Below are 25,010 nucleotides of genomic sequence, written 5' to 3' on the forward strand. Positions count from 1 at the left end.
GAGAACAATTATCACGTCATAACTTCTAAATTTCTAAAAGTAACATAAATTCCTTACATGTGTATATTCTGTATCAGGAAAACTTTTCTGTCTTTAAGTTCATTATATCATCTGAGATCTAAGGCCTGTGAAAAAATTTCGTCAGAATCGTAACCAATAGAATGGCGGTACGTAAGTCGGGTATCGGCCTCATACATCGGCCTTTCTCTGTAGGAAAGACCTGCGCACGGGCTTCTCAAAACACCTCGAGCTCTTAGTGCTCTCGGTGTTCACAAGAAGCCCGTGCGTAGGTCTTTCCTGCAGAGAAAGACCTCGTACTCGGTCGATATCCTATACGTATACATTTAAGTAAATTATAAATTTAAAATATAGAAGATATTCTTGACATTGTGTTATAATTTTGTTATAGAAGTTTGCCTGTTTAAACCGTTAGCATAGATGGCGTATGATTGTAATATTTCACATGATTATTACAAAATAAGTAATCAAATAGTAGGATAACGAAATAAATTGCAAAACTATACATAAATTGTTATAAAACTACAAAGACAATTGGTGAATTTCAATGCATGTTAAATCAACTTATTATAAATCAGTTTGCTTTACAAATAATTCCTGCTGGTAAAGAACATGTAATATATGTTTAACGATCACATTTTGCTTGTTCCGATGAGTTAGCTATTCTTCTTTTTAAAAACAGAATACGAAGTAAGCAATGATTGTATTTGAAGCAATTTTCGTTGCATGATATAGACTTCTGATTAAAACGAAATAGATTAGCAATTTGAATTGTGAATGCTTGCCAGATTTTCACTACGCAGCTGCGTATCTGCGTAAAGGCAGCTACGCGCCTGCTCAATGCAAAAACCAAATATCCTACCAAGTGTATAAAAGTGAATACTGGTTTTATTCAAGGTCAACAAAACCAAACATGTTTAATACCAAAATGCATTGATTTGCAACTTCGCTCACCCTTCCAAGGGCATAAAATATTATATTTACTCCAAGGCCATACCGAAATTCAGAATGTTATTTCAATAACATTTGTTTTGAAGAAATTATATATTTTTAACATTTACTTTTTCTGGTTGTGACGTTTCCACTCTCAGAATTTTGTTTTTAAATATTAGTGGTGTTTATGTATCTGTTAACACACCTGTAATCTATCTAATCCAATGACTTGATTAGAGTTTCAGAGAATTCAATCAGGAAGTTGATTCCTTATTTGGCAAAGATTTGCGTCTCAGTACAAACGGACAAATCCAAGGTTAGTAGCATTTTCTATCATATAATACATTTAATACAGTATCGTAAGATTTACAAGTTTTACTTTTTGTCATGGTGTTGAAGTCATATACGTCTAGATGTTGGCAAATATTGCACTTGCATAACTATTTCATTTTTTGCAAACGAAAGTAGAGCTACTGTTTGAAATTAAAACAATATATTTCTAATTTTGCTTTAACATAAAAGTATCTTGTAAAATGCATTTTTTCTTACACAAATAGTTGTAGCAAGGCACTTTACTTCACTTAAGTATGTCTTTGTCGGACATAATGCTAGATTAATGATAACATCGACACAATATATCATTCGGACTTGATCGAATTATAAATTTGAAAATATTCTCTTAAAGACAAAGAGCGACTGTTATGATGTAATGGCGTGTGCAAAGTGGTGGCATTTACCATTAGTTTTTCACCTTAAAATATTTTAATCTTCTGCAATAATTGAGGCCCCGAGAAAGTTTACAAAAGGTAATAAAATATTTATATATTTATCTATATTTATATAAAAAAAAACCTCTGAAATGATAAAATGTATTAATAAAACTAAACGGAATGACTCTGACCAGTTTTAATATATTCTACTATATTCACTCTGTCAAATTAAGAAATAAAACATAATAATACTATAAAGTTATAAAGATACATGTATAATAATTTTCTGAAAACCGGTGCAAAATACAAACAAATTAATCTTCTGAGAAATGAAAAAAATTGGATATTCATCCTTGTTTTTATGTAAATGTATAAAAAATTCAAATATACCCGTCAAGGATCAATAATTTTAGTTCACTTTTAACATGATTGGGATATCTATGTCTACAGTTCATTGCAACATTTATTAGCTCTCGCCAGTGCCATGTTCAATCCTTTTGTTTCACAATTTGCACCGACTGTGCTTTTTTGAGCCGATCGGAACTAGAGAAATACGTTTGTGTAGATCTGGTGAGGTGTGAATCCGGACCCTTGCGGCAACAGTGTCTAGTGCTGAAATAATTGCGAAACTACCCATACTATCTCGTACACCCCTCACTAAAAAGGTTGTTCATAGAACGGTTACATCAAAGCTTTCTCCGGCTACTGTTATTTGCGCGATCACTTATTGTGGTATGTGTTGGGGCGGGGTGTACAGTAACACATCCAGTTTCTTGAAAATATCTCAAATGGCCATCTTTCACTAAAATATTGTATCTGTAGATATTACTTCAAATGTATAAAATCCTCAAAAAAATGTACTTAACTTTACTAAATACAGTCAAATACCGTTACCTCGATATCCAAGGGACTGCAAAAATAGCATCGACGTATCCGAAGTTCGACGTAACGATATCGACTGAGACTACATTTTGTATCTGTGTAGGACGTCTATATTGTTATTTTATCCCATGCTTCTATTTTATTGACAAATAAATCATCTTAATTCGATTGGTTACCGAGTCCTTTCCCTTTAACAACATGCTCGGTAGAGTTGCTAGGTATCCCCCGGGTTGGTTACCCGGTCCTTCCCTAAACAAGTCTGAATGCAGCGGTAATGTTCCTGGTTGAGAGTCATTTTGACTGTGCTTCGATAACAACATATTCGAGGTAAATACGCATACTGTTACTCAATCCTAAATGGCAGATTTTTACTCCGTCCAAATTAATTGTTATACTTGAAAACAGATTGCCCGTTTGCACGCTGTTTTAAAAGACTTATTACTGGGAAATAAATGCAAACTTGCTGACGTTTAAATTGAGTTTAAGATTAAATAGCAAATAAAACAAATACACAAACTAACCTGATCATAATAAATACATCGCCGGACAACAATAGGTTGATTTTCACACCTTACAAAAACATGGATATTATTTTGAGAAGCTGTGATATCGACGAAACCAGGTGTAAAAACAGAAAGTTGAGAGGACCTAAAATTCTCATCGAGCTAAACAAAATATCGAGCTAATAATATCGAGGTAATGATAAATAATAACATTAAAATATATAGAGATAAATCGGGACTGACTAAAACACATCGAGATAACCGGAGTATCGAGCTAACCGATATCGAGGTAACGATATTCGACTGTATATAAATAAAATTTGCACGCAGAGCCACATTAATAATTAAATGTCATGTAGTAACAGCTGAGTGTTAAAAACAGCCAATTGTTTAAGTGTACTGTATACATTTATACTGTGTTTATCTATAATTCATGTATACAGTGCGTACTATTTTAAACTTAATGCATGGTACTGTTAATACACATGCACTTATTAATTTTATGTTTACATATTAAAACTGTATGAAGTAATTGTTCATGTTTCAGATCTGATAAACCTTTAAGCATTTTTCTCATCATTATAGGGGCCATATTCGTGTGTATATTAGCTGTGTCCTTTACCATAGAAATCAAAGCCTTGAGATGTCTGGTGGTTGCGAGTTATTTTCATTTTAAATGCAAATCTACAAACATACATGTATAAGAAACAATTACTAATGTGCCACATATCTAAGATAAACTCTGCCTGACCTTACATGAACAGCTGGAAGTCAGTGATGTAACCATGGGCTGGAATACCTAATCATTGACAGATCTTATATAATCTAAATGGCCAGTGTGAATGGATAGAGGATGAATAAGAACTACTTGATCATTGATAATTCATCCGCATTGTTCATGAATGGGACTACTTTGTGTAGCACATGAACATTCTTTGGATGTGATTTGGAATCAAATAAAGATACTACATGATTGTCAGAAATACACTTAACTTTGGTAGCGGGATAAACCCGCAACCAAAAACAATTTTGTCTTATCAGCGAAATACAATCACCTTCTAGTTGCATTAAACAGTCTTTTAAGATATCTCTAGTATTTTTGTTGTTGTCTTAAGACTAGTGGGATGTAGACACACCGCTACGTTAGAATTAGAAATTTAAAAAAAGATGAAGAGACTTTGAAATATGTGTTCTTAATGACACATAAAGTTATTCTCTCTTCTATAACTACTACTCAATTAACATTGTTATACTAACTGTATTATACCTCTATATAATCATATTGTAGCATAGTTTCGTTCAATGATTTAAGTTATTGGTAAATTGCCCTATAGAAAGATCGATAGATTTATTCAGGTATAAGATCATAAACACAATTTAAAAATACAAATATCGCATTAATAAGTAAGATATGTTTTGTAAGATATTTAAAACTAAGCAAACAATTTCTAAAACTAACATGTGACTTACATTCACATAATATTGCATAACATAGATAAAAAAATACGAATAGACAGTTTTTATTAAAGTAATAAAAATGACAAATGATATAATAATAAAAAAAAAAAAAAAAAATTATTTCAAGTTTAGTTCAGCTTCATAAATTATTCTCCGCTGATCTTATACCAAGGATAACCCATGAAAGTAGTTTGAAGAGCACTTATTTCCAATGAGGTCCTCGACTTATTACGGCACCGATTAAAATATTTGTTAAGTAAAAAGGGGGGGGGGGAGAGATCAATGAAAAACTAATACGCGAATGAAGAGTAAATAAAAAAGTAAGTACTAAAAAGAGTGTATTTTTAGTAAGTACCTCAGTAATAACAACTACAGGTTAAATAACAACTGAATTTAAAAGCTGCATATTAATATCTTATAGCTTGGCTATCCTCAAGTGATTTACCTTCTTTAAAAGCAGATTTAAAACTTTACTTATTTTGTATATCTTTTAGGCTGCTTGGCAGAGCATTCCAGTCTGAAATTGCCTGATAGAAGAATGTCCTTGACTCAAAGGATGAAATTTTAGGAACTACAAAAGTGCTTTTACTAAATCTTGTCTTTGTATGTATCTCAGATACTTTAGTAAAGTTTTGTTTCAAATAGTTTGGGCATTTAGGGTAAAAATTATTCAATGCATCATTCAGACGGAGTAATATGAAATGGGTTGGGGCCTCAACAATGGCAGTAGATGTCATAGTGCATAATCCTTCCTACTTGTGGAGAGCATGTATATTTTTGTGTTTGTTTTTGCTTTTCGTTGCTTTGACTTTTATTTGTTTTCTAATGAGGGTTTTATTAATCATGTTAATAATGGATATATACGCGTATGTGTATTGATAACCTTGTGGGTATTGAGTGATAACGCGGTCAATTCATTTTCAGAAAAAATCAAATATTTTCACTATATATAAAAGAAACAAGGCAGACATTAGTTTTATTTGGTTACAGTAAGCGGGTCAGTACATGCTATAAAATATTATCTATTGAAGGGTCAGTCTTTACAAATTTGAATTTCAGGGAATTGAACCAGGAAGTATTAATTTTTCATACTTTCTATTTGCTTTGAAATACGTCATTCTTAATTTGCTCCACAAAAGAGTTGAAGAAAGATTTTTAAACTTGGGTGTATTTTTGATTTATTTCTTTAAAAACTATTAAAATTAACTTTCCATAAGATATCGTTCAATGTACCATCGTTAAGTAATACTTGCCCTTTACCACTGTGATTTCGGAACCTTGCTTGGGATGTAGAGTTCTTTCCTGTGAGGAAGTCATTCAGCTAGCATGTGAAAGGCCTGTGCCAGCCCGTGCATGAAATAATGGGGTCTTCCATTACCATGAAAAAGTTTGAAAGTCGCCATATAACCTATAATTGTGTCGGTGTGACGTTAATAAAAAAAAAATCGAAATTATGATCGTTAACGAAACTGTGACTATGAGCCTTTCCTTTCATGCATAATTTATATGCATATTGTAATTTAAATAATATTTCTCTGATAAAACAGGCACAATTCATGGCACAATCAAAATGTTCCAGTCATCTTCTTGTGGCTGCCTTCGACTTCGGAACTATATATAGTGGCTATGCGTTTTCTTTCCGCGACAACCCACTCAAAGTACAAACTAATCAGGGATGGAACGCAGGGTCAGAGAAACTGATATCCCTCAAGACACCGACGTGTGTTCTGCTGAATAATAAAGGGGAGTTTCACTCATTTGGGTTTGAAGCAGAGAATAAATATGCTAGTCTCGCTGAAGACGACGAACACCATGGATGGATGCTTTTCAGAAGATTTAAAATGCTGCTGCACAACAATCAAGTAATTCAATAATATTTATGCCTATTAGTATTCTATATGAGTTTATTAGTCCCCTACTGGTTGAAAACCAGTTTCGGGGACTATAGGAATGCGCTTTTCCGTCATTCCGTCTGTCCGTCCGTCTGTCCGTCTGTCCGTCCGTCCGTCCGCAATTTCGTGTCCGGTCCATAACTCTGTCATCCATGAAGGGATTTTAATATTAGTTGGCACAAATGTTCCCCATGATGAGACGACGTGTCATGCGCAAAACCCGGACCCCTAGCTCAAAGGTCAAGGTCACAATTGGAGGTCAAAGGTCAACAGGGCTTCTTTCCTGTCCGGTCCATAACTCTCCCATCCATGAAGGGATTTTAATATTACTTGGCACAAATGTTCCCCATGATGAGACGACGTGTCGTGCGCAAAACCCGGACCTCTAGCTCAAAGGTCAAGGTCACAGTTGGAGGTCAAAGGTCAACAGGGCTTTTTTCCTGTCCGGTCCATAACTTTCCCATCCATGAAGGGATTTTAATATTACTTGGCATAAATGTTCCCCATGATGAGACGGCGTGTCATGCGCAAAACCCGGACCCCTAGCTCAAAGGTCAAGGTCACAATTTGAGGTCAAAGGTCAACAGGGCTTTTTTCCTGTCCGGTCCATAACTCTGCCGTCCATGAAGGGATTTTAATATTACTTGGCACAAATGTACCTCATAATAAGACGATGTGTCATGCACAACTTTCAGACCCCTGGCTCAAAGGTCAAGGTCACACTTAGCAGTCAAATGTTAACATAGCATGAACAGGGTCTGTTTCGTGTCCGGTCCATAACTCTGACATTAATTAAGGGATTTTAATATTACTTGGCACAAATGTTCCCCATGATGAGATGACGTGTCGTGCGCAAATCCCGGACCCTTAGCTCAAAGGTCAAGGTCACAATTGGAGGTCAAAGGTCAATAATTTTTTTTTCCTGTCTGATCCAGAACTCTGTCATCCATCAAGGGATTACAATATCACTTGGCATAATTGTTCCCCATGATGAGATGACATGTCATGCGCAACACCCAGTACCCTAGCTTAAAGGTCAAGGTCACACTTTGAGATCAAAGGTCAGTAGGATTTTTTTCCTGTCCAGTCTAAAACTTTGTCATGCAAAACAGGATTTAGATATCAGTTGGCACAAATATTCCCCTGGATGAGACAACATGTTATGCGCAAAACCCAAGCCCAGGGTCTAATGTCAAGGTCACACTTAGAGACCAAAGGTCAGACACAAGAATGACTTTGTCTGGAGCATTTCTTCTTCATGCATGGAGGGATTTTGATGTAACTTGGCACAAATGTTCACCAACATAAGACGGATTGTCATGCGCAAAAACCAGGTCCCTAGGTCTAAGATCAAGGTCATATTTAGAGGTCAAAGGTCAAATTCAAGAATGACTTTGTCCGGAGCATTTCTTCTTCATGCATTGAGGGATTTTGATGTAACTTGGACCAAATGTTCACCACCATGAGGCACCCTTGTTTTTACAATTACGTCCCTTTGTTTTACTATAAATAGATTTTATTGTAACTTTTTTATTATTGGCCGTAGAGAAAAATTGAGATCACTTTTCTGTGGTACAACATGCATGTTACATCCATTTTTTAGGTGTATTTTGACCTATCTCTACCTCGTAAAGAGTTTCTTGTGGACTTATATTATATAGATTTTTTTTTTTTTTTAAGATAAATTTCCCTTTGTTGGTACTATAAATAACTTAATAGTACAATATTGTTTATACATCATTGACAGATATCAGTTCATGATGTTATACTGCAGTAGAGAAAGTTAGGTGCCTTCCAGTAGGGGACTTTGTATTGCATGGCAATACTTCATTCACTTGTTCTTTCCGCTTTGCAGACGAAATTCGTTCGTATTATCACTCATTTTCAATATGCAGGTGCATTTGAAATATGCCCAGAACACAAATTTCAATGTTTTCAGATTGCTTAAAACTGATAAGTATGGCCTGTTAATAAAATTCCTAAGTCGTTAGAACATTACTGAAGTCCTTATGTTCATACTAAATGAAAATTTGCTCCCATAAATTGATTTTATCGCACAAGAAATATCTATAGTTTTGTCAGATCGTTCTATTATGCATAAGATGTTGCAAAGTATAGTGTCTTCATTGACTCTTATCTTGTTTTGTGTAATTAGTGTTCAGCTGACCTGTTTATGTAAAAATCACACGGACTTTGAGTTTCAATGATTTCCGATGCAAATTCACTCAGTAATAATTTTCATAAATTTTGCAGGATAGGTGTGTGTCTTATTAATTAAGCTGGTATATTTACTATTCTCCAGAGACAGGCTTTTCGCTAGTACAATATAAATGTTTGAAATTAAATGAGCACCATTCATTTAAATAACACGGCTCTGTATTTAGTAGCGAAAGTAATATTGTGTTTAATATTGTGTGCATATATCGTATAGGTTTTAATGTTCACATGTTCGTTACCTTTTCATAACGTACATGTAACATCGATAGCATTATCAGGCACAGTGTACATCATCAAGATAACATCAAAGGTGTCAATGTAAAACGGTTTAGGAATATCGTACTGATCAGATAATCTTCTATACACAATTCTCAACACTAAATTGAATAACAATTATCTGAAAATGTAAGACATTTACGTTTGATTATATGAACAAATTACAAATTTCTACGGTCCTATTACGTTATAAGTTCATAATCAAATCGGAAAATTCTCTGTGATTTCGCTATAACTAGCACACATGAACTTCATTTATGAAACTTTGGTAACGAATTTCGATAACACAATCTTACCATCGAAGTTGTTTTGTTTACATAACATTACTAAAATACTACTTTTCATTCCTACTGCATGTATATGCTTTTTATGCATTGGGAAACTTAACCTTTCTGTCATACATTTCTATCAAAATCAAACAGTTTAGTTTTATTATTTTGAATATTATATAATCTGCAATATAATAGTAAGATAAAATTACTTTTTTATTAATTTCAATGAACATTTGTATTTTGTTCTGGCTAAACTATATTACGGTCACGAACATGTCGTCAGTATTTTAGAATTACCTTTCCGACAAAAACGATTTTCTTATGAAAAGGTACAGATTCAAATTTATTAAGTGCACACTATCCTGAGCACGAAGTGCTTAAGGTGAGGTATTGTGACCGGTCATTGTCCGTCGTCCATCGTCCGATATTTGCCTTGTGAACACTCTAGAGGCCACAATTTTAATCCAATCTGTATGAGACTTGGTCAGAATATTTTTCTTGATGATCTCTAGGTCAAGCTTGAAACTAGATTATGTGGGTCAAAAACTAGGTCACTAGGTCCAATCAAAGGACATGTTTGTGAACACTCTAGAGGCCACAGTTATAACCCAATCTGTATGAAACTTGGTCAGAATGTTTGACTTGATAATTTCTAGGTCAAATTTAAATCTGAGTTTAATATGTGGGGTCAAAAACTAGGTCACCTTGTCAAATCAAAGGGAAAGCTTGTGAACACTCTAGAGGCCACAGTTGTAATTCAATCATCATGAAACTTGGTCAGAATGTTTGTCTTGATAATTTCTATGTTTGTGTATAGGGCGGCTTGACACATAAAATATGTGCTCTTCACCACTGTACCTATGAGTCGTGCAACATCAAGTTGTAAAAATGAAATGAATGAACTGGCACGCAGAAAAGTGCCATTCAAATATTCCACATGACATTGCAAACACAACCAGCCGTGTCCAACTGTATAAAAACAGTTTGGTTAATTCCGAAAGACACGCATCAACACATCCCGACATGCACCAACAGTAGCCCGATGAACTCCCCGGAAACAATACCAGATAAATTCCCTTGCGAAGAATTAATGGCAAGTTAAGGCCTTTACGCGCGCGCAACGCTCCTTGCCTATCCGGCCGAATCCGAAGCAACCCCAAGCAAAACTGTTCACATGTCTTCTTCAAAGTTAATAATCTTCCATGAAAAAGCGATTGATGGAGATTTTTTTAAACCATTTGTTTTAATCATTATTCATTATTCAGTTTGTGTAAGGCACCTGGCTGGATCCTTATTGAAGGTGGCTACCAGTCCAACCGAGTAATCACTATGAATATCGTAGATGATAAGACAAAAGCGTTATGTAGTAATTGTGATGACCATCTAATCTGCCCTCCGTTCCCAAAAATATTTTATATTATATGTGTCATTGGTTACTTGCATTTGATTCAGATCAAAACGGCTGCCGTTTGCCACCCAAAAAAACATCTACTGAGTCAAGCAAGCAATCTATCCATCCTAATATCCATGTGATCATAAACCAATTCAGGCGGCGAGATCACACCCGAAATCCGAAACCACACTAACCTATATCTCAACCCTAAGACAACAACAACAATCCTCTCCAAATTGTGACAATGCGAGATACTTACCTTAACACAATGAGTGAAACCATTAGGGCACCGCCATAGAACCATGTAAACTAAAATTCCGAATTCCGAGTATGTATCAAATTTTCGTCCGAATGTTGGACAGAATCTCTAATATTTAAACAATTTCAACGACCAAAAGCTTCTAGATCACCCATTCGTCCAGACCCCCGGTCATACCGTACGAACCTCACCTGCCCGAACTAAAATGGACCAAGCAGAAATGCGCCGAACCGCCCCTCCAACATTCTATGTTTGTGTATAGGGCGGCTTGACACATAAAATATGTGCTCTTCACCACTGTACCTATGAGTCGTGCAACATCAAGTTGTAAAAATGAAATGAATGAACTGGCACGCAGAAAAGTGCCATTCAAATATTCCACATGACACTGCAAACACAACCAGCCGTGTCCAACTGTATAAAAACAGTTTGGTTAATTCCGAAAGACACGCATCAACACATCCCGACATGCACCAACAGTAGCCCGATGAACTCCCCGGAAACAATACCAGATAAATTCCCTTGCGAAGAATTAATGGCAAGTTAAGGCCTTTACGCGCGCGCAACGCTCCTTGCCTATCCGGCCAGAATCCGAAGCAACCCCCAAGCAAAACTGTTCACATGTCTTCTTCAAAGTTAATATCTTCCATGAAAAAGTGATTATGGAGATTTTTTGTAAACCATTTGTTTTAAATCATTATTCATTACTCAGTTTGTGTAAGGACCTGGCTGGATCCTTATTGAAGGTGGCCACCAGTTCAACCGTGTAATCACTATGAATATCGTAGATGATAAGACAAAAGTGTTATGTAGTAATTGTGATGACCATCTAATCTGCCTTCTGTTCCCAAAAATATTTTATATTATATGTGTCATTGGTTACTTGCATTTGATTCAGATCAAAACGGCTGCTGTTTGCCACCCAAAAAAACATCTACTGAGTCAACAAGCAATCTATCCATCCTAATATCCATGTGATCATAAAACAATTCAGGCGGCGAGACCACACCCGAAATCCGAAACCACACTAACCTATATCTCAACCCTAAGACAACAACAACAATCCTCTCCAAATTGTGACAATGCGAGATACTTACCTTAACACAATGAGTGAAACCATTAGGGCACCGCCATAGAACCATGTAAACTAAAATTCCGAATTCCGAGTATGTATCAAATTTTCGTCCGAATTTTGGACAGAATCTCTAATATTTAAACAATTTCAACGACCAAAAGCTTCTAGATCACCCATTCGTCCAGACCCCCGGTCATACCGAACGAACCTCACCTGCCCGAACTAAAATGGACCAAGCAGAAATGCGCCGAACCGCCCCTCCAACATGAAACTTGGTAAGAATATTTGTCTTGATAATTTCTAGGTCAAGTTTGAAACTAAGTTATGTGGGTTCAAAAACTAGGTCACTATGTCAAATCAAAGGGAAAGCTTGTGGATACTCTAAAGGCCATAGTTGTAATTCAATCTTTATGAAGCTTGGTCAAAATGTTGAAGTCTTGGTGATTTCTAAATCAAGTTCAAATATGGGTTATGTGGGGTCAAAAACTAGGTCACCAGGTCAAATCAAAGGAAAAGCTTATGAATATTCTAGAGGCCACTGCACCTACTTATTGATAAAGCAAATATATGAAACTACCTTGACGCAAATTAGTATACTTTGCATTTTCTTCAATGTTGAGAAGCAAACGATAATTATAAAGGAAAGTAAATCAAGATTCTATTTTTGTACGCTATATATTGATTAATATGTATTCTAGAGTAAACTTATTTCCCCCGACAAAGGCGTTATAAATTAAATATTTTTTGTTTCCACAATCCTCTATAGCTTAATATCTTGTAACTGTAATCCATGTAAAAAGAAAAAAACATAGTATAGAACTTATATGACAGTATACCGTCGATAGCAAACAACGTTCAAAGTCCAAAAGTACAATTAGTTTTCAATGGAGTTACATACAGTCCTGAGAGAAACATAAAAATCTCCCATTAAGTGATTTGTTGACCTAATTCTTTTCTCCTCACGCCTGTTTTGCATTTATCCAGAGTGAAGCAGTCAAGCCTACTTTTAGTACAAATTCGTGGACAGTCATTTGCAAAAGAAATCATGATCTTTTTCAGCAAGATTTTACCTCTTTCTCTTCATTTACATCAATTCTATAAAATTTGATTACTTTCAGAAGAGTCTCTTAAGACTGTGATAGACAAACTGGTTCTCAGCTTGCCAGTGGCTTACTGCACAGAAATCAAGTATAATTGGAGACTTGCTTTCAAATAAAATTCCTGTCGTTCCGTCGTGTCGGGTCGGAATAATTCTCAAAATCAAACGATCATTTTCATGGCAAATTGTTCAATTTAACTAAATATATTCAACAGTAGTTGTGACTGAATTATGGCCATACACACTGGATTTCTGATCTTGTTCTTTATCAGAACAATATTGAATTAGTATTTCATAATTTTCTTTTTTTTTAATACAGGAACTTTCAAGGAAAACAATTGTTGATGATATAAATGGGAAAAGCAAGCCAGCAATGTCAATATTTTCTATGTCTATCCGATATCTGAGAGATCATCTGCTAAAAGAACTCAATAACCGAACAACCGGCATTGAGGAAACTGACATCCAATATGTGATTACGGTTCCAGCTATTTGGAAGGATAATGCTAAGCAATTCATGCGAGAAGCTGCAGAACAGGTTACACATATATTCAATCGTTTATTTACAAGGAATTCACTTTTTTAAATAAAGCTGTAAAGAAGTATGAATGAATATGCTGAAAGACTTACAAACTCGTGTATCTAATTTAAACAAAATGCGATCCTGAATGAAGCCACTAAGAAATGTGTACGTTTTATTTCTGATGACAGTAATGTTGGTAGGCAGTTGGTAGTTGGTAGTTGAACATTCGAATAACCAACTACTTACTTGCCAGTTGGTTATTCAAAATGTGTTAGCAAGTTTGATTACCTTTTTAAACTCAAAATAAAACACAATACAGCATATGTTATCAATTTTGAGATATTGGTTTATCACTTTACATTTCGCATGAATACTGCATACTGGAAAGAAAATAGTTATTCAAAATTTGAAAAAAACCTCTTTTAAAAGGATCAGATCATACAATTAGACTTAATTTGCTTTTAGATTTCAATACATAACACTTCCGAAATATAGACCCGTCTTTGAAACATTCAGGTGAGCCAGTTGTCAATTCATATGCGAATAACCAAATGCCTACTGGTAGGCAGTTGGTAATTCGATATTTTCCAGAAAGTCAATATGATAAAAAAAAATTCATTTTAACGCTTGTTTTGTCCTTAAATATTTGAAAATATTTATTCCTTTAAATGCATTCAGCAGTCTTCGCAAGTACCAAGGGAACCAGTTGCCATTCGCGAAATGATCCAAAAACTTTTTAGCCGTTAAACAACAGAAGCATTTAATTCACTTTTTAATTTGTTTTTATATATCAATATCCGACCCTTTCAATATATAAGTCAGTCTTAGCGGACACTCAGGAGAGCCAGTTGCCAATTCGCGTGCGAATAACCAACTACCTACTGGTAGGCAGTTGGTTATTCGAGATTTTCCAGAAAGTCATTTTTTTGGGTCGAAAAAAACAAAACAAAAGCATCCACTTAAACTTTCGTTTTGTTCTTAAATATTAACATTTCTATCTTTAAATGCATTTAGTAGTCTTCGAAAGTAGCAAGGGAGACAGTTACTAATTCGTGACGTATGTTTCAGAAAATCTTTTTTTTTTTTTTCAAACATGAAACAACAGAAGCATTAAATTTATGTTTTAATTTGTTTTTATATATCAACATCTAACACTTTCAATATATAAATCAGTCTTGGGAACACTCAGGAGAACCAGTTGAAATTCGCGTGCAAATAACCAACTGCCTAACAGATATATCCAACTGCCTACTGGTAGGCAGTTGGTTTTTCGATATTTTATAGACAGTAAATGTTTTGGTCGAAAATGATTAAAGCATTCATTCTAATTCTCGTTTTTTTCTGAAATATTAATATTTTTCCTTTTAGATGCATTCAGTAATCTTCTTAAGTACCAAGGGAGTCAGTTGCCAATTTTCGACATATATTTCAGAAAATCTTTTTCAAACATCAAATAACAGAAGCATTCAATTTATGTTTTAATTTGTTTTTATATATCAACATCCAACACTTTCAATATATACAGATCAGTCTTGGGAACGCTCAGGAGAACCAGTTGCCGATTCGCATGCGAATAACCAACTGACTAATGGTGGGCAATTCGTTATTCGAGATTTTCCAGAAATCAAACTGTTTGGCCGAAAAAGATAAAAGCATTCACTTAAATCGCGACATTCTTCAGAAAACCCTTTTTTTAAGACATAAAATAATAGAAGCATTCAATTTATGTTTTAATTTGTTTTTATATATCAACATCCAACACTTTCAATATATAGATCAGTCTTAGGAACACTCAGGAAAACCAGTTGCCAATTCGCGTGCGAATAACCAGCTGTCTACTCGTAGGCAGTTGGTTATTCTTGAATTTCAAGACAGTCAATTTTGTGATCGAAAATTATAAAAGCATTATTTCTAATCTTCTTTTTGTTCTTAAATATTAATATTTATCATTTTAGATGCATTAAGTAGCCTTCAAAAGTATCAACTTCCAACACTTTCAATATATAGATCAGTCTTAGGGACACTTAGGAGAGCCAGTTGCCAATTGCCTACTGGTTGGCAGTTGGTTATTCGAGGATTTCCACAGACAGTCAATTTTTTGGTCGAAAATCATAAAAACATTCGTTTGCGAATACTCAACTGCCTACTGGGTGGCAGTTGGTTATTCGAGATTTTCCAGACAGTCATGGTCGAAAATGATAAAAACATTTACTTAAATCATTGTTTTGTTGTTAGATATTAATATTTATTCCTTTAAATGCATTCAGCAGTCTCCAAAAGTACCAGGAGAGCCAGTTGCCAATTCGCAATATGTTTCAGAAAAGCATTTTTTCAGACTCAAATGAATAAAATCATTCAACTTTACATTTATTTTGATCTTTCATATCAATATCCGACACTTTCAATGTATAGATTAGTCTTGGAAACACTCAGGAGAGCCAATTGCCAATTCACGTGCGAATAACCAACTGCCTACTGGTTGGCAGTTGGTTAATCGACATTTGAAGACAGTCAATTGTTTGGTTGAAAATGATAAAAGCATTCAATTTAACACTGGCTCTCCTGAGTGTTTTCAAGAAAATGATTTTCTGAAAAATGTCGAATAACCAACTGCAACCCAGTAGGCAGTTGGTTATTCACATGCGAACTGGCAACTGGCTCTCTTAAATGTTTCTTCAAGACTCGTCTATACATTAAGTGTTTGATACTGATGTCTTGCAGCAAATTAAGTTTTAAATTGTATGATTTTGTGTAGGTCTGGATCTTTTCAAACTTTGAATAACTAGCTACATTCCAGTTAGAAGTGGCATATTCTTCCGAAATTGAAACCCATACACCTCCAAACTGGTAAGTTTTGCTAGGCTGTGTTTTATTTTGAGTTTAAAATGTAGTAGAAGTTTCCAATAAATTTTGAATAACCAACTGGCAACTAGTATGTAGTTGGTTATTCGAATGTTCAACTACCAACTACCAACTGCCTACCAACTTTACTGTCATTTATTTCTGAGAATATTTTTTCCAGTGTTAAAATGCATTTTCCGACAGGTAATTGGTATTTACATGGAAATTTGTTTTTGTACTCTTTCGAAATGGATTTTCCGTTGCTTTTTGTCCGGACACGCAGTCATACCTTAATATTACATTTTAGTCACAATATTTTTCGATTCTATTTAACTATATGGAAGCTTCAGTTAAATTTAACTTTAGTTTTGTAAATTTCCACCATTGACATTAAGATGTATCCCATACAACATCTTAATTAAGGGAAATATGATTAAGAAATAAATGCTATTCTTGTGCGTTTATACGGGTATAAACCATATTTGGACTTCTTGCAAATCCATGAATCGCGCTAGCGATTCTTGGATTATTTGAAAGACGTCTCAACGTGGTTTATAACCGTATACTTGCTCAAAATGTAGCATTAAATTCTTTAAATATATTTACATTTTTACTGTAGCTTACTATAAAATAAGTGGTATACTTTTCATGAGTACCAGAAAATCAAAATAGATGTCAGGATATCGATCTTTTCAACATCTAAAAAAAACACCCTAAAACACCCGCCCACATTCACTTGTAATTCACCTTCTGACGAAAATACAGTTGCGCGAAGAACCGACCTTGATATCGTTACGCCAGTGTTGCTTATACCAAAATAAACGCTTTTCTCTTTTCACACAAACTATATAGTGAATGTAAATATTTCTTATATCAATAAGATTTGCAAGAGTGTTATTCATGTTGAAGACTGCAATGAACGTAATAAGAGTATTTACTTTTTAATCCCTTCTGTTGTTTCACTGTAAGAGACTTAAGGTTTTTCCCCAGTCTGTTCGTCCGGCAGTCACGCAATGTGAGATCCTGCGATAACATTCAAAGTACAAAATATTTTTGCATGAAACTTGTTACATGGATAGATGGTAATATGAAAAATATGCACTTTTTTATTTTGTTGCTATGGTAAATTATGCGGTTGCTATGGCAATAAATATATTTTTTTTAAATATGTCAAAAATGCGAAAGTCAGGGATTCTGCGATAACTTAAAAAGTACAAGACAAAGTTAATAAACAACAAATATGGTTGCAATGGCAACAAAAATATGACAAAAAAGTTGATTCTGCAATATGTTAAAAAGTACAAGAGATATTTTCATGAAATTTGATAAATTACTGAAAGGCAATTTACATGTACGTGATCTTATTTCCTCTGTTTGGACTGTCCGTTTGTCCGTTTGTCTGCCTGTCTGTCCTTCTGTCAGTCACAAATAGTGATTCTGTCATAACTTTAAAAGTACACGAGATATTTTCATGAAACCTGGGGCATAAATAGAAGGCTATATATGGACAATAAATCCTTTGATACCTTTCAAAGGACAAGAAACTTTTTCATGAAACCTGACTTACATATGGTGGATTATATGGAGAATATGTAGATTCTTCATAAAAATGTAGTTACTATGGTAGCAAATAGGGCAAATGCCCCTTCCGGCTCGGCAACAGTCCTGTTTTATTTTGGTCTGGCAGAATAAACTTATGCTTTGATCACATTTCGTAGTCAAATCCAGGAAGACCCATTCAATTTGTTTACGTAAGATTACGATATGGTTGTCGTAAACAACATAGTGAATAGTTTACAAGGGAGATAATTTATTTTAAAAAAGTCCCGTCACAGTGAGACAGGGAATTATTTCACTTACAATTTTCAGTATTTTACTATGTTCACTATGAAAAAAAAAATCTTTATTTTTGGTTATGCAAAATACTGAAGTTGTAACTCAAAGAACAATTTGTAAACAATGGAACGAAAATATTTCTTCCAAGCAATGAGCTAGCGGAAAAGCAACGTTATTGCAATAATAACACGATATAAAAATAAATGTACAAATGAATGAAAGTTAGACTTATAATAGTTGTTGCTCCATTTCGCTCTTACAAAATGCTTAATGTTGCTTCCATTTATTTTAGGCTGATATTGACACATCCCGTCTGAAACTTGCATGGGAACCGGAAGCGGCTTCTATCTGGTGCCAGATAATCAAAACAGAGGCAAAGTGTGCTCTGTCAGGAGTCGGGAAGTATATGGTTGTAGATTTAGGAGGTAAGACTGAACGTCACTCGGACTGGTAGAATTCTATTCATTAACAGTATATTATAATGTGCTTCACAATAGAGTGCATTGTTGTTTATACAAGAACTATCACTCCAATATTTTACCTTCTTTGTCAGTAAGCGTCGGGTCATCAACTTCGTTTAGCATAGACCATGAAATATGCATTTCTACAAGGCGACATAAAATATGACACAGAATGACATAGATATGATCCAAACCAAGTTTAGTAATGACAGAAAAATGTCCAATTTGAAACATATCATGTCCTATTACCAGTGCGTAAAACTTTGCGTTTTGGCTAAAACGGAACCCATCGCCTAAGCTGTGGTCTCCCCATACAGTAAAATACAAATATTTTATCTTTATTTTGATAAATCGTTTGTTTCGTCATTTGATATTAGATTTTAGTTATTGAAATTGTTTTGAGTGTTTTAAGAGATTTAATGCCGGTGTATAAACTCAGAAAAAAGAAAAGAAAATATCATTTTTACCGGTCATGTGATTTTAATAGTCACGTGGTATTTGTGACGGAGTGATTATTAATGTGGCGCTTGGGACGATACTCGCTGTTGGGAGTTGGGTCTGTCATACTATGATAAGTCCACCCAGGACTATGTCACTAGACATAGACCTCCAGCACGGCAAGGGTTTGATTCATGTAAAAGCACACATTCATGCTGCTTCCATGATATATTCCGTATATACACTTACCATTTAGCTAAATGACATTATACCACAAAGTCTCGTACTTCGAAGCACTCTAATGTTAAAAGTAGTATTACAACATTTCAATCCATGTATATAGTGGAAAATTTAAAAATCTTCTTGTGTGAAACTGCTTGCCCGATTTTAGAATAATTTTACACAGATGGTCCTTGTGTGACCCTCTACCAAGATTGTTCAAATTGTTTTGTTTCATTAAAAAACATGGCTGCCAGAGGGCGTGGTCACTTTTCCCTATATGTATATAGTGGAAACTTTAAAAATCTTCTTGTGTGAAACAGCTTGCCTGATTTTAGAATAACTTTACACAAATGGTCCTTGTGTAACCCTCTACCAAGATTGTTCAAATTATTTTGATTTGTCAAAAAACATGACCGTCAGAGGGCTTGGTCACTTTTCCCTATATGTATATAGTGGAAACTTTAAAAATCTTCTTGTGTGAAACGGCTTGCCCGATTTTAGAATAATTTTACACAAATGGTCCTTGTGTGACCCTCTACCAAATTTGTTCAAATTGTTTTGATTCATTAAAAAAACATGGCCGATAGAGGGCGTGGTCACTTTTCCCTATATGTATATAGTGGAAACTTTAAAAATCTTCTTGTGTGAAACAGCTTGCCCGATTTTAGAATAATTTTACACAGATGGTCCTTGTGTGACCCTCTACCAAGATTGTTCAAATTGTTTTGTTTCATTAAAAAAACATGGCCGATAGAGGGCGTGGTCACTTTTCCCTATATGTATATAGTGGAAACTTTAAAAATCTTCTTGTGTGAAACTGCTTGCCCGATTTCAAAATAGTTTTAAACAAATGATCCTTGTGTGACCCTCTACCAAGATTGTTCAAATTATTTTGATTCATCAAAAAACATGGCCGCCAGAGGGCGTGGTGACTTTTCCCTATATGTATATAGTGGAAACATTAAAAATCTTCTTGTGTGAAACAGCTTGCCCGATTTTTGAATAATTTTACACAAATGGTTCTTGTGTGACCCTCTACCAAATTTGTTCAGATTGTTCTGATTCATTAAAAAACATGGCCGCCAGAGGGCGTGGTCACTTTTCCCTATATGTATATAGTGGAAACTTTAAAATTCTTTTTGTTTGAAACTGCTTGCCCGATTTTAAAATAGTTTTACACAAATGGTTCTTGTCTGACCCTCTATTAATATTGTTCAAATTATTCCGATTCGTCAAAAAACATGACTGCCAGGGGGCGTGGTCACTTTTCCCTTTATGTATACCATACTTGTCCAAATTATTGCCCTAAGGTAAAAAAAATGGCCACGCCCCTGTGTCTGACATGTACTTACTGTAGACTTTTATATTAGAATCTTCTTCTCTGAATCAATAATAACTAGAGCCTTGATATTTGGCGTGTGATATCAGATTTGTAATGTCTACTGTAGTTGTTCAAATTATTGCCCTAGGTTCAAAAGTGTGTGACATGATATATAACATAGAAGAAACCTAACTCTGTACTTATACAAACACACTTGTACACAGGTGAGCGCTTTAGAGTCAGTGACCCTCTTGTTTGGTTTTGTTGGGTTTAACGTCGCACCGACACAATTATAGGTCATATGGCGACTTTCCAGCTTTAAGGGTGGAGGAAGACCCCAAGTGCCCCTCCGTGCATTATTTTATCATGGACGGACACCTGGATAGATGCATGGATCTTCCGTAAGCCAGCTGGATGGCTTCCTCACATGAAGAATTCAACGCCCCGAGTGATGCTCGAACCCACATCGTGAGGGGCAAGTGATTTGAAGTCAGCGGCCTTAACCACTCGGCAATGGAGCAATCCCCCCCCCCCCCCCCCCCCCCTCACACACCCCACCGAACTTGCCCTTGCATATAATTTTCAGGGTTTGGCTTGGACTTCTTTTGAGGACTTATTTCCCATATTGCATAAATATCTAAAGATGATAAAAGCTCAATACATGTTGTATTACTTGATGTTGGAATTAATCTAAGGTCTTGACATTATTTCTAGTATTACAATCTGTTTAATATGCTTGTTTCCAAGCTCTTAAAACCGTTTCTAATTTCAAGGTGGCACAGCTGATATATCTGTTCACGAAAAATGTCCAGACGGAACTTTGAAAGAATTGCACAAGACTAGTGGTGGTCCTTGGGGTGGTATGTATGTCGATCAAAACTACTTCAAATGGTTAGAGTCATTTTATGGTCAGAGAGCAGTTGAAAGATTAAAGATGGAAGAAATGGTAGATTACTTTGATCTCATGCGGGAATTTGAAACGAAGAAAAGATCAGTCACGTCAAATTCAGAAGAGTTGGTAAATTTTCGAGTAGCTGCTAGCTTAAAGGAAAAGTCAGAGGAAGAAGAAAATACCACTTTACATGATAGACTTGCGGCTCTTAACTTGCAAGGGAAAGTATCTGTTAAAAGAGATAGAATGAGAATTGATCCGTCAATCGTTAGATGTTGGTTCGACGAGCCGATTGATAATATCATACAACACATGAATGAAATACTTGCTGAACCACAGATGCGACAGGTAACTTCAATTCTTTTAGTTGGCGGGTTTGGGGAAAGTACTTACGTCCAAGACAGAATTAGAAAGGCGTTTGCGGAGAAGCGAGTTATAGTTCCTGAAGAAGCGGGGTTAGCTGTTCTTAAAGGAGCTGTGAGGTTTGGTCATGAGCCTGATATTGTTTCTGCCAGAGTGATGAATTACACGTATGGGATTGTAATGGCGTTACCTTTTGATCCTTCGAAACATCTGTTGTCCCAAAAAAGAGTCATGAATGGTGAAGAAGTAGTCGATAATATTTTTGATATCTTTGTACGTTCAGGCGAAACAATAGCACAAGGGCACGTCGTTACACGGGTATACAGACCAATTAACTTTGACAAAAGTAATTTGGAAATCTATTGTTCAACAGATCCTCACCCAGAATATGTAACAGATGCCAGCTGTAAAACACTTGGTCACCTCCTTGTTAAACATGAAGAAGGTGAGACACTTACTTAAGGACAAAGATTTCACAGTTTCATTCGAATTTGGAGACACCGAGATCATTGTCAAAGCCATAATCAAAAAAAACATGTAAAGATTTCTTCACGACAATAGACTGTTTAAATTGAGTCTGTTGTTTTAAAATGAATACACTTCGAATTGATAATCATACACTAGTTCTGAATTAATGAACAATGTAAAACCATTTCTGCCTTTTGAGGCCGAAAGGTCGAAAATTTAAAATTGGTTACAGTGTTCATTATTTCACAATGTTTGACAACAAGATAATTTTAGACCTATTATCGTCACATAACGAGGTCTGACAGGCCAAAAATTAGCAAAGTCAATGTTTAGGGAAAGAAGCATTTTAGATATCTTAGGACAAGTTATTGAACTGAAAACAAAATGACTATCTAAATAGTAAACGGGAAAATTATGTACATGTAGTTGTAACGTGGGAAAAGAAAAAAATATGCCACGGAGATCATGTTATAAAAACATATTTGCCATATGCTTTTCTATAGAGTGAGTGTTTCTACAGTAAAATCTTATTTACATATTTTGAATTGGAAACTTTTTCACATTATGCAGAATCGTTTGGTCGGTTTTTTTTTTTTTTTTTGGTTTTTTTACGTTTTTGTTTGGTATATTTTTGTTGTTGTTGTTTGTAATATAACTGAATGACTTTGTCTTTTAAAAAGGCTCTACGTTTATGTGCCTTTTCAATGATAACAGATATTGATAAAAAACAGTCTGGTTCAGGTCTACATACAAATTGGTAACATGCAGGACAAAATTATGCGGATTCGAAACCATGTTCAATGAAATGATCCCCATGGTATATTTGCATCTATATGATAATCTTTGCAATTTCGTCCGATATGATTTAGATGTTCTTTGATTCAATCTATATTAATAAATAGGTTGCCTGAACGTATCCTGGATACTTCGTTCCTTACGAAATGGACCTAGTAGGTCCTTGATCCGTCAGGTCTAGTTGTTCTACAATTAAGCTGGTAATTAAATTCCTAACTTATAGTATATAATATTAAAAACATTAGATAAATGCATGAAGGTGATTTTTTGCGTAAAAATCATGTTTGTGGATTTGCAATGAATTTAATGAGATATAAGGAGAAAGTAAGAATAAAAATCTCTTCTATGATAACTAAGATTTCTCCTATTGGAGAAATATACATTTTAGTCAACATATGTAGACCTTTTGAATGTCGCATTTTTTCCAAAGCAAGGTGCATTAAAGAAAGTTTTACAAGACTGTTTGAAATTTCGAAATACTTCATTCAAAATGGTTTATATCGTATATCTTTCTTTGTTTGAAATTGCACAATATGAATTTCATGTAAACTATCCAAAATTCCTGTACTTTTGCCTCTTTCTCTAAGTGGAAAACAAACAACCTTAATTACAAAGTTGCTGAACAAAAGACATAGACATCAACAAATTTAAAAAAGATATATTGACTAGTTGCGTTTGCTGATCTGCTCAGAGTTTTGGGTAAAAAATCACAATTTTAACAAATTTTGAGCCGTTTTGTAAATTTTATTGTTTTTTTAATGTCTCTTGACAAATACGAACACATATTAGTAGTTTCGTGTTATGAAATTTTGTGCAAGTAATAATGACATATGGTGAAAGGTATAAAAGTTAAAGAAGATTTTATTAAAACTTTTACTTCTAACTTGAGTTAGTTATTTCAGTTAATAAATACTTTGATATTGGGTCTTTGAGGCCTGCATTCGTAAAAGTGACTAAAACTGAGAACACTGTGAAAGTTATCAAGTTCAAGGGACAGGATGTGAAATGATTGCAGCCTGAGTTGAAGCAAGAGTGAATACAAACCTGATAAACTGATGGAAATTGGGTCAAGAAAGCTTACTTAAGCGGTTTTATTTTATCAAGTAAGCGTTTAATGTAGACCGTGTATCAGTTTTGAAAATATTGTGCTGTATATACACCATAGTATATAAAATGTTTGGATTTAAATTTGCATGCCTGAAAATCAACAGTTGTTAATTCCTTTAACATTTATTGATATAAAACAACAATGTTTTAATAGCATTTCATTTTTAGATTTGTAGTACAATAGATTACATGATATAAAGTACTTCCTCATATTAAAAGGAAGACATTCTAAATACAATTTTAACTGGGTTCATGTTGAATGCTTTTGCTATGTGGTTTTAATATCAATGCATGCATGAAAATGTTTCAATTTGAAAAGAAAATTGACCTAAAATAGTTTACTTCTAAATGTGACAGTGACTTTTGAACCAGAATCTTGATATTTGATAGACTAATCATCTCATTCTGTGGAGCATTTGTGACAAGTAATATTAAAATCCTTTGATAGATTGAATAGTTATGGAGAGGACAAAAAATAGACCCTAAAGAGCGTAAATACTTTGCAACGGCTATGCCATTCTGAAATATTTAATGATTTCTAACACCCACGTTATTTGGTTTTCTGGAAACACTATTATGACAATGTTTATGTTTCAAATTTAATGTAGTACACAGCTTCACTATTATAAAAGATAGTGAACTTTAGTTAATCTTTTGAAACAAAGGACATGAAGGATTCTACTTTCTTAAAACCTCCAAACGGCTCACAGCCATGACTGTGTGCTTGATACATCTATTAGTTTGGGTTGTTCTTTT

General features: G+C 34.7%; 1 protein-coding gene across 1 annotated transcript; it reads left to right on the forward strand.

Annotated features, from left to right (window-relative positions):
- The first annotated feature begins 1,180 nt into the window (after nucleotides 1-1,180).
- On the forward strand, nucleotides 1,181-23,873 carry LOC123543051 (heat shock 70 kDa protein 12A-like). Its single transcript, XM_045329112.2, has 5 exons — nucleotides 1,181-1,267; nucleotides 6,052-6,366; nucleotides 13,307-13,525; nucleotides 18,480-18,612; nucleotides 21,403-23,873. Exons 2-5 carry the CDS (start codon nucleotides 6,061-6,063, stop codon nucleotides 22,344-22,346), a joined length of 1,602 nt encoding a protein of 533 aa, XP_045185047.2. The 5' UTR covers nucleotides 1,181-1,267; nucleotides 6,052-6,060; the 3' UTR covers nucleotides 22,347-23,873.
- The last annotated feature ends 1,137 nt before the right edge of the window (nucleotides 23,874-25,010 follow it).

Source organism: Mercenaria mercenaria, chromosome 5 (assembly GCF_021730395.1).
Source record: "Mercenaria mercenaria strain notata chromosome 5, MADL_Memer_1, whole genome shotgun sequence".
Classification (NCBI taxonomy): Eukaryota; Metazoa; Mollusca; class Bivalvia; order Venerida; family Veneridae; genus Mercenaria; species Mercenaria mercenaria.

Excerpts from the sequence above, each read along its gene's own strand:
- LOC123543051 (XM_045329112.2), top strand. The coding sequence starts at position 6,061 with ATGGCACAATCAAAATGTTCCAGTCATCTTCTTGTGGCTGCCTTCGAC. Across the intron at positions 6,367-13,306 it reads TGCTGCTGCACAACAATCAA|GAACTTTCAAGGAAAACAAT; the intron begins GTAATTCAATAA and ends TTTTTAATACAG. Across the intron at positions 18,613-21,402 it reads TATGGTTGTAGATTTAGGAG|GTGGCACAGCTGATATATCT; the intron begins GTAAGACTGAAC and ends TCTAATTTCAAG.